The sequence below is a fragment of the Magnolia sinica genome, chromosome 6 (assembly GCF_029962835.1).
Source record: "Magnolia sinica isolate HGM2019 chromosome 6, MsV1, whole genome shotgun sequence".
Taxonomy (NCBI): domain Eukaryota; kingdom Viridiplantae; phylum Streptophyta; class Magnoliopsida; order Magnoliales; family Magnoliaceae; genus Magnolia; species Magnolia sinica.
In genome coordinates, this window is record NC_080578.1 from 11,575,816 (window position 1) to 11,587,315 (window position 11,500).

At 41.6% G+C, this 11,500-nt stretch overlaps 1 protein-coding gene across 1 annotated transcript; it reads right to left on the minus strand.

Annotated features, from left to right (window-relative positions):
- Positions 1 to 7,895: 7,895 nt before the first annotated feature.
- Positions 7,896 to 11,260, minus strand: LOC131248272 (F-box protein At5g51370-like). The gene is made up of 2 exons (XM_058248476.1): positions 9,853 to 11,260; positions 7,896 to 8,626 (listed from the first exon to the last, which is right to left on the minus strand). The coding sequence occupies exons 1-2, from the start codon at positions 11,049 to 11,051 to the stop codon at positions 8,359 to 8,361; spliced, it is 1,467 nt and encodes a 488-aa protein (XP_058104459.1). The 5' UTR covers positions 11,052 to 11,260; the 3' UTR covers positions 7,896 to 8,358.
- Between the last annotated feature and the right edge of the window lie 240 nt (positions 11,261 to 11,500).

Sequence of the window (11,500 nt, forward strand, 5' to 3'; positions counted from 1 at the left end):
TTTTTCAATGATCCAAGCCATTTATATATTTGGTGTCAGTTTGAAGAGTGGAAAGAAAATAATAAGAATAAATTAAAATAAATATTTGTGAATTAATATTTTAACCCTTCACTCATTTGATGTTCCCATGAACTTTGAATAATCGAAAATGTCGAAATATTTGAATGTGAGAGTTATTTATTTATTTATTTATTTGATCCTCAGTCGTTGGAAAGACTACAATCCAACGACTAGTATTCTTGCCAACATGAGTGAAGCATCTGATTCTTGCCAGGTCATTCTTGTGCTGAGGCCAACTAATGTAGGTATGCGTGAACGGTTGTAAAAAAAAAAAAAAAAAAATTTAAAAAAAAAATCCCTTTTGAATGAAATTAAAACAACACAAACGCATGGGATGGAATTGGTTGATGCAGCAGAGACAGAAAAAGCTCTCGCCTTATGCAACCATCAGGCCCAAAAACTTTGGGATTAGAAAATCCTAGCCACCAATTCTCAGTCCTTTTTTCATTTGGGTTTCTCATCTTAAAATAGTTCTAAAATTCACTGACTCAACTGGATGAGTTAGCTCACTGACTCAGCCAAAGGGACACCACTTGCGGTGCCTCAACTTGGGTCACTCACCTGGTCAAAGCATATTTTACTTGAAAAGGAAAAAGAAAAAGAAAAAAAAAAAAACATTTCTCTAATAATATTAATGCAGGGTCATTTTCATATCCGGCTCGAGTGGGAGCACACTCAGGGTGGGCGGCTCTATTGTAAAACAAATGTCTTAAATCTTGGTTCACCATGATGATCGACCAGTCGAGGGATTGGCTTGACTGGTCGAAGACAGTTCGACTCGAAGTCCAACAACGATGTATTTGAAATTTCCGGGATGCTCGATCAGTCGAGGGTTACGTAAACGGTGCGCGGTTTGTACGTGGACTGCGAAATTTGAGACAGTTTCTAGGGAGGTGCGTAAGTGGGGTTTCCTCATCTATAAATAGGGGTCCATTGGGCCATTCTCAGGCATGCTAAAGCTTTCTAAAGGGGTTCCAAGGGTTCCTAAAAGGGTTCTAGGGTTTTCAAAGGGTGTAGCAAAGGTGAGATTCGAAGTTGTTTGAATCGGGTAAGTCCCTTCTCTTTGTAATTTCTATTTTCATAGTGGAATTCTATCGCTTTGTGCTGTGGTTTTTTTCCGAAAGGGTTTTCCACGCTAAATTTTTGTGTTCTCTTATAATTGCTTGGTGCTCTTGGATTGTTATCCTAGATCTAGATCTGTGTGATTCCGCAGTACAAATTCTCAATAAGTGGTATCAGAGCAATCGTTGGGGCACAGATCTGAATCTGAGGGATTAACATCAATGGAAAGCACTAGGTATGAGATTGAGAAGTGCTCAGGAAAAAATAACTTTGAGTTATGGAAGATCAAGATGATCAATTCCTTAATCAAGCAAAGCGAAAATGGTGCTCTTGAGGAGCGAGAGTCTACTATGATTGATGATGATTGGAATATTCTTGATAAAAAGGTTTTATCATCGATCCATTTATGTCTCACGGATGAGGTTCTCTACAATGTCATGAGGGAGAAAATTACGGCTAAGTTATTGGCAAAGTTAGAGGATGTCTATGCGAAAAAATCTTCTAAAAATCGCATATATTTGAAGCGGCAGTGGTATAACTTCAAGATGGCAGAGGGTGGAGATTTGGAGGCTCACATCAGCAACTTTAATAAATCGGTTTGCAAATTGCTGGATATGAAAGAAGTGATGAAAGATGAAGAACAAGAATGTATGTTGCTGAATTCTCTTCCGACATCGTATGAGTCATTCAAGGACACAATATGCACCATGAATAAAACCCTGAGTGTTGACACCGTTATCTCAACCCTTCAAGGAAAGGCTATGAGAAAGTTTAACGGTGGTATGGGGACACCTTCTGATACACTGATTATGAAAAATAATAATTCTGAGCAACGTACAGGATCTTCAGGGTCAAGATCTAGGTTCATGAGTAAAGGCAAAGGTAAGTTAAAGTGCTGAAATTGTGGGATGGGAGGACATGTGAAGAAGGATTGTACAAATCCTAAATCTAAGAGAGAAGATTCTGAGGGTTCATATAAGGAGACCAGTGTTGCCACGTCAGATGGATCGAATGAATGTGATGGTGATGTTTTATTTGTGCATACGATCAGATACTTTTATTATGATCGTAAGGACAAGTAGATTCTAGACACATGGGCATCTTTTCACATGACTCATCATCGGAGTTGTTTCACCAGCTACAGGGAGTGCGATGGTGGACAGGTGTTTATGGGCAATAACATTGCCTATAATGTTGTGGCTGTTGGTACGGTGAGCATGAAGATGTTTGATAGGATAAAGCGTACCTTGATTGATGTGAGGCATGTTCCTAACATGAAGAAGAATCTGATTTCTCTTGGTGTACTTGAGGCAATGGGCTACAAGTTCATAAGTATTGATGGTGCTCTTAAAGTATTTAAGGGGACACGATTAATCATGAAAGTACAACAACTCGGTAACATGCACAAGTTGATCGGGAGCACTTCAAAAGGTAGAGGTGCAGTGGCTATAGTGGATTTCACCTCTGCACGTGTGTGGCATGTTGGGCATGACCACATGAGCGGGTAAGGCATGAAGACTGAGACGCGCAGATATAGATACAGAACAAGTGAAGCAGCCACATGTGAAAAGAATCACATGGCACAATCGCAAGATATCGGCGAGGTACATGGACGACTCAAATATCAAAGGGGATCAGTCCTCTATTCAGATGGCTCTAGGTGAGCTTGATGCTGAGAAGTGGAAGGTGACTGTAGACAATGTGATGGACTCGTTATATCAGATCGACACATGGGAGATAGTGGAACTTCCAGTGGGCCAAGAAGCGATTGGATGCAGGTGGATCTTCAGGAGAATATAACATAAATACAGAGCGAGGTTGGTAGCGAATGGTTATGCTCAGAAAGAAGAGATCAGTTTTTCAAAGATATTCACACTGACGGTATAGTATGTGTCTATTAGATTCGTGATTGGCCAATACGATCTTGAGCTGTAAATGATGAATGTGGAGTCAAAATTAGAAGAGCATGTCTACATGAAGTAACTAGAGTGGTTCGAAGTTAAAGGGGCTGAGAAAAAGAGTTTGCATGAGGTCATGGTACGACTTGTCGCCTAGGTGGTGGTTTGATTCCTTCAGGATGAAAGATCGGGAGGGGGGAAGAGGCTGTAAAGATGGTTATCGGTATGACTCAAATAGGAGCAGGTTTTGGTAATCACAAGTAGAATACCTTGTGTAGGTAATGATCAAGGATGTGATGGACCAGGCAAAGCCGGAGGGTGTTCCCTACGCATCTCTCTTTAAGTTTTCCTCAGGACATATTCCAAAACAGATGAGAAAAAGCAGAATATGTCTCATGAGCCTTATTCGAATGCGGTTGGCAGTGTATGCCATGGTCTATATTAGACTGATTATTTCATAGGCAATTAGTGTTATGAGCAAATACCCTGACAAGAAACATTAGATGGCAGTAAGATGGTTACTTCGATACATTCGAGGTAGAAAGGACTACGTCTTATCTTTTGAGAAGACAAGAACAAATGTGGTAGGGTATGTGGATTCAGATTATGTAGGCAGTGTGGATTCCAGAAAGTCGACTTCATGTTACTCGTTTGTAGTAGCGGGTGAAGCAATTAGTTGGATGTCCATGTTATCTGACAGGTACTTGAGGAAGGAGGCATAACTCTGGAGAAGATTTACACCAACGTGAGTCCAGAAGACAAGATCACCAAGGGCATTCCTACAGAGAAGTTTAAGTTCTGTACAACTTCTCTTGGCTTGGCGATGACATAAAAGAAGGATAGAGTGTATACAAGAAGTGTTAATTGAAGCTATGATGTGATGCAGAGATAAGAGAAGAGGTTAAGAAGCTACACAGTTAAAGATTAAAGACATGGTGGAGATTGTGGTAAAACAGATGCCTTAAATCTTGGTTCACCGTGATGCTCGACCAGTCGAGGGATTGGCTCGACTAGTCAAAGGTTCCTTCGACTGGTCGAATATAGTTCGACTCGAAGTTTAGCAACGATGTATTTGGAATTTTCGGGATGCTCGACCAATCGAGGGATAGGCTTGACCAATCGAAGGGATCCTTCGACTAGTCGAAGCCCAAGCTCGACTAGTCAAGGGTTACGCAGATAGTGCGCGGTTTGTGCGTGGACTGCGTAAATTTGAGGCGATTTTTAGGGAGGTACGTAAGTGGGGTTTCCCCATCTATAAATAGGAGTCCTTAAAGCCATTCTCAGGCATGCTAAGGCTTTCTAAAGGGGTTCCAAGAGTTCCTAAAAGAATTTTAGGATTTTTAAAGGGTGTAGCAACGGTGAGATTCGAGGTTGTTCGAATCGGGTAAGTCCTTTCTCTTTGTAATTTCTATTTTCATAGTAGAATTCTATCGCTTTGTGCTGTGGTTTTTTCCCAAAAGGTTTTTCCACGCTAAATCTTTGTGTTCTCTTGTGATTACTTAGTGCTCTTGGATTGCAATCCTAGATCTAGATCTGTGTGATTCCGCAGCACAAATCCCCAACAGGCCCGTGTGAGGCAGGCGGCTTGTGTAAAGCAAGCCCCATCTATGTGAAGCAGAACCCATGTGAAGTAATGCCCATGAGGGGAGTTCGGCTGAAGTTTGAACCCATGCGATGTAGGGACTGAGCTATGAGATAAATGGATTAATTCGTCGTGCTCTATCGATTTGAGCTTTTAAAGCAAGTGGTTAGTTGTCCTGCATCAAAGTTGTATCAGAGCGGGAAGTCTCATGTTTGTGACTCCTCACCAGAGATGATTGCTATAGATTGCTTCAAATATTCATTAGTATACCACAAAAATGGGACTTCTCTTAGATTATGGTGTACTAATTACAGACCATAAAGGTATATATCTACATGAAAGAAGAGAGGTTTTATTAGGAGTGTACATCGAGTTGAACTGAGTTGAGCTGGCCTTAGCTTGGCCACTAGCTGACCTTAGCTCGAACTCGGCTCGACTCAATCCTCGAGCCTGATTGGCTAGCTCGGCTCGGTTTGGTCAACAGCTCAGGCCAGTTCGAGCCGAGTTCGCCATTGCAACATTTTCACAAACACCTGGATTACACCTTCAAAGTCTCACTGTATTTGAGACAGCAATAATGATCTTACTAGTATTTTATCAAACACCTTCTAAGCAACATAAAAATCAAGAAAAAAGGGTGTTGGTTTCATATACATACCTTCCTTGCCACCAACCACACCTCTTTGAGTCATTTCATCAAATACTTGGTGAGCAACATCAATATCAAAGTAACCGAGTCATCGAACTGGTTCGATCTGAGTTCGATTTGAGATGGGTTCGATTCGAGTTGAGTCGAGCTGGGGCCAACTCGAACTTGGATCGAACTCATTTTCGAGCTCAAAAAATTAGCTTGACTCGGCTCGAACTCAGCTTCGAACCGAGTCGAATCGGGCTTTTTTGAGTCGAGTCGAGCGAGCTAACCGAGCTAGCTTGGTTCGTGTACACCTCTAGGTTTTATACAACTAGCTTTTCTCATCCACGTTAATTCTTTCTTTCATTTTACATTTTTATACTTTCATGACACATTTGAATGGCTGAGATATCAAAATCATAAACTCGATCCCAAATAGCATGGACGAGTTTGTGATGATGGCGACGAATGAGCGATGATGCTTTTCACTTTTCTCCCCCCTAGTTTCTTATACTGATCTTTGTTCCACTGCACCATGCCAGATATTAGTAAGTCATGCAATTCTCCTCCACTCACACAACATCTTCTTTCCACAAAATTTCATTGATGTAAGACCCTTTGAGCCACACCTTCAACACATTTATATTTATACTTCTCCTCTCCATAACTTTTACTCATAACCATCATCTAAGAACTTATACAACCAATTGGGGTCTGTTCAATTCACCTTCTACTCAATTCTCCCCCTAGGTGATGTAGAGAGGGTCATGGACAGTTACATGGCCAAGATGGATCAGAAAAAGGCCTAGTCGACAATAGAAGTAATCCGGACCGTCGGACCTTAAATCAGGCGTATCTCGCAATCAAGAATGAGTTATTCGACGTAAAATATATGATTTTGGGGTAGAACGAGCTACTTTAGCCACCCAACCCCGCTACGCCGGGTTACCCAAGCTGGATTTGAGAAATACTGCCAGATCGACAGTCATTTCCCTATTTTAATTCCGTTTTTACTATAAATAGTAAGTTTTAGTTTGATTATAACTCTTCATCCGTTGGGCTTTAAGAGTTGCGCCCAACGTAAAAAGAGCTTAGAAAAATTAGGAGAACAGCTTGGTGAATCCGAATAGGACACTTACTATTTTTGGCCGAAAATCTTGCGCACTAGTAGACATCACGACCGTCTATAAATAGTAAGTTTACTATTTATAGTAAGTCGCAAAATCTTGGAGTTTTAGTTGTAGTTTGATTCTTAGTTCTTTCCCATTGCTTGGTATCATTATTTAAAGGGTTGTGAACTCGTTTTTTTTCCAGTCATTAATCAATTTTAAATTTATTAGAATTTATTTATATTTTCTTGCTTTCTTCCCTCACGGATTTGAGAAGTCTTTTTGAGGAGTCTAGACAAGTTCCATGGATTTGAAATAATTATCTTTTCGAGGAAGACGGTGCTCGACCTCATGTTCTCCCTTGCGTCACTAGGTGTATGCTATAGATGATAGATGGGTAACCCCTTACGTGTGTGTGCTATAGATGATAGATGGGTAACCCCTTCGCTGGGGCCAAGGGCGAGAGCTGGGCTGAAGTTGGCCCTAGCCCAACCAGCCCTAGCCCTAGCCCTAAAGGGCTAGGCCAAGCTAGGGCAGCCCTATAAAATTGGGATAAATAACATGTATTCTAATGTACAATTAGTGTGTATTTATGAACCAACTTTGTTTTTTTTTTTTTTTTTGTGGCACATCTGTGTAAGATTTTATCATTCATCAACCACGCGCATGCCACAAACAATTATCCATTAGGGTCGGGTTTAGTCGCCTAAGCCCTAACTTTTTAGGTGTGGGTCACCTGGGCTAAGCCAAGCATCTCAGACCATTACTATGTTTTTATTTATTTATTTATTTTATTTTATTTTTTTAAAACCTTGGTATGTAGTCGCCCAGAGACATTCTTATTTATAGGACCTGACTATCTTCTTTTACATCATAGAAACCAAGTCTCACTAAAACTCTTTTCTTTTCTTTGAGGACACTTCATTTAAGAAGAGAACTGTTTGTATCTAATGGATATTGGTTTAGCTTATCTTTGTTCTAGCATTATAGAATACATGATATCGACCACGTGTTTCTTAATGTCTTCGTTTTAAGTAGGATTCCTAGAAAAAAATTTCTTTTAAGTAGGATTGCTAGAAAAAAAAATTCTTTTAAGTAGGATTGCTTGGAAAAAAATGTCTGATTATTTTCAATGAAAGAAAAAGGAATAATTCATCCATTCAATATCTTATTAGTTCATTACCCAAGTATAACATTTTCTGGGAACAAGCGTGTCTTTCTTTTGCATTTTCCACTGGGATCACAAAATAAGAATGAAACTGGAAGCTTTGCTCAACATGAGACGAGTTCAGATCTGTCCCCATTAACTTCCATGTACAATCCTAACAACATACAAGCACACTTTAGTGAGTTTCAAGACTTCTAAGTTTTCATATTTTACAAATACAACCTTAATAAATTCCGACATAGCATGCCAAAGATCAACCTACTGATCAAATCTATGAGCGGTTTGGATTTTGGCATGCTTGGATATCAGTACACACTACAAACAAATGTACCAACTGAAGATAGAATCAGGATGCAGAAAAAAACAGACGTAACTGATTACCATGTTATGCTAAAAAGGTGTTGAATTCATATTTAGGAACTAAGAGATACAAAGTATAAAAATATGAACAGAGTGCAATATACAGAGCCTGCCCCAATTACCACAACCCCTTGAAATAGCCATATGGTAGCTTGATCCACCCACCATAAAAAAAGAGAAAAGGATTAGCATTCCTAATCTAACTATGGCAGAACAAGTACAGATAAAGTATTGGTAGTGGTAATAAAACAACGATGATATTTGCAAGGGACAAAATGAAATCTGGGGCGAATAGGAACCATGACTGCATCCCTGTAAGAAGAAAAGGCGGCCTCCATCGACTAACATGTTAACCATCTGAGATCGATGAGAAAAAAATGACAGTGTAATGGTAGTGCAGTTGCAGCATGACATTTTGCAGCTACCATTTGAACAACCATTAATGTGGGATTATGGCTCTCAGTATCAGGCAATAAGCTGTTCACAACTCACGCTCTCTTGAAAAATCTTCCACCTCTAGTACCCATTCCAGTCCCCGCAAGACTCGATGCAAGAACAGATCGGGAATCCGGCTGCCATTTGAAGTCTTTCAGAACAGAAAACAAACTTGCAAGGTCAGGAGTGACTTCACCATCCTTTATATTGTTACAAGAGACTACTCTGAGTCTTTGAAGCTCCTTCCAAGAAAGAATTACAGACTTCAGACCTTCTGTTGTCAATAAGGAGCATCCTTCCAAAGATAGAAATTTTACCCTCCTGTGAAGAAATCAATAACCCATCAAAACAAAGCCTTAAACAAAGACTCCAGCAAACTAAAGTGTTTGTGTGTGTGCATGTGTGCGTGCGTGTGCGTGTGCACGAAGATTGAACTAAAGTGTTCAGTACCATCATATCAAAACAAAGACTCCAGCAACTAAAGTGTTTGATACTGTCGTATCACTCCCTCTCCCCATTTCATCGTAACAAATAGGTGCTTGTTGGAAATCAGTCACTGTAAAACTGTTGCCTAGGTGCAAATAATGCATCCATCTCAGATACACGACCAAAACCAAAGATCTAGTCATGATCTTGGAGGACGAAGAATGATCCTTGGCCAATGATATGCAGTATCCGTGGGTATTTTTTTCAGTTTGTACAAGTGTAACCAGTCGTTGGGCACTGGATTGTCCTGTCCTGAATCATCATACAATGAGGCCAATCTGGATCACTGAACCATGGGCCTTGCACAAATTCAAAGATGTGGGTATTATGCAAATCGCCGGGTTGGGCATAAATAATACTCCTTGAAGAGTTGGTCCTATTTATAACTACTTTTGGAATACAATACTTGAAAGATCAAAACTGCTGTTTACTCAAGCATCTAGAATGGTATTTTCCCCTCATTTTGCTTTCTTGTTATCGTCTGGTTGAAGTTACATACATTGAGCAGTGAGACTTCACAAACACCATGCCACTCACTAGAATGGGCAGAGTATTGCATGACCGAATAATTCAAGGAGGGGTGCACGGCAGGCAGGCTCCTTTTAAAGTAGATGATTTGTCGGGCTGCCGGAGTGGGAGTTTTTTGGGAACTTTGGGAAAATGAACTCAAATACCTTCATTTTTCTGGAGGAAACGTCATTTTCTATCACAACTGAACCATCCCAACAATACATTGAAGTGTTTACTTCCATGTTTAAGGTGACAATTTCAAAACAGAACCAGCCCAACAATACCTCAATTCAACGCATTTATGTTTCTTCACTAAGAATTTTCCAATTTCTTATTCATCATTTAAAGGAAATTTTTTTTTTTCAATCTCAAATTTCCTTGAAGAAGTTACACCCAATAATCATCCATTGCCTACTCTTATTTCTAATTTCTGCTCTTTTTCAATCTCTAATTTTTGTTTTGACAATAGCACTAATAGAAGCAGATTCAGAGCTACATTTTTAAGTATGACTGACTCAATGAAAACAAATGGAAAAACAAACCCAAAGTACCTGCAAATACTTGCAATGCCAAACATCTGATTGTCCAATCCCCAGCAATCCTGAAATTCAATCTCTCTAACACCCCCACAGACCAGAAATAGCGCCATCATGCTCTGCTTGTCTCGCAGCTGGCACCGTTGCAGCTGCAACCTCTCCAACATAAGGCATGACCCCAGATGCTCGACGGACCCTGGATCCGAATCAATCCTCTTACACCCCTGCAGCCTCAATGTCTTCAAATTCCCACAAAACGACAGCGCCGCAATCCACCCTCCATCCATCCTATGATCACAGAGCGTCAGCTCCTCCAGCATGGGGCAGCACTGCCCGATCGCGCTGATTCCATCGTAGCTCCCCTCGCACCCGCTCAGCTCCAGCTTCACCAGCCGTCTACAACCATGGGCCAAGATCGTCAGCCCGATGTCGGTGACAGGTGAATCATAAAACCCATCTAAGAAACCAATCAATCTCAGGATCTGCAAGTTCTCACAAGCTGATATGGCCCGCAGCGAGAGGTCCGTGCACCGGTGCAGCTCCAGCTCCTGGAGCGTTGGGCAGTGGGCCGCGACAGAGGAAAGGCCCATCACTGTGGCAGCGATAAGGACAAGCTTCCGAAGGTTCGGGCAGCCCCGGGCGAGGACGCGGAGCCCGTTGTCGATGAAATCGGACGGCAGGAGGAGCTCGTCGCGGAAGAAGCATCCGGATGAAAAATCGGAGCCGAGATGCAAGGAGAGGAACGCGTGGGTGAGGATTATGGAGGAATTTTGCGGGGTTTGGATGGAGGCAGGGACGAGATCGACGTCGGTGAGGTTGGGGAAGCGAGCGAAGAGGCGGCCCGAGGACAGGAACGGGAAGTCGAGGAGCGTGAGAGACTCACGGAGGCGGCCCGCCAGCGACAGCCATCGCCTGCAGACGAGGGAGATGGACTTGTGCTGGGAGACTGGTAGAAGGGAGAGGATGTGAAGGAGGTCGGAGTCGGATAGGAGTGAAGTGGGGTCCACCGATGCGGCGGCGGGGCCCGACGATGGACGGTGAAGATGCAGAGGTTCTTCTCCTTCATCCTGATGCTGGTCTAGGGTTAGGGTATTGGAGTCGAGCTGCATCTTGAAAACCACATGCTTGACGGGTTTCTCTTTGAATAGCCAGAGGTCAGACCATTTGGGGGGTTTCTTCAAAGATTTGGGGGTCTTTTTTGTAAAGAAAGGCATTTAGGAAGAGGTGATGGTGATGTTGGGGTGGAGTTTTGGGGTGACTGGATTCAAAAAATCGAGTTTTGAGGGGTTTTGATGCATTGGAGTGGGGCTGTTTATCTTCTTCTTCTAAATGCTAGCGCTACTACCACTATCAGATAAGAATGCCGTTGTGATAGCCTTTTTTTTTTCTGCTTCTCAAACGGATCTCTTTCGGATGGTGGGTCTGGATTCCTGTCTATATCTATCATTTATTTGTTGGGTTTTCATCATGCACCACCGGATTCTGACTATGTAGACTCATGCATGCAGTAAATGAAATCTGAACCGGTGAAATAGTTGGATCATTGCAGATGGGCCATGATTGAAAGTGGTATTTATCAGCGAAAAAAATTTAACGGTAGATAACACTTTGAAAAACTTCCGTTAATCTAAGTTTTTTTGCGGTCCGATCAATATGATATTCT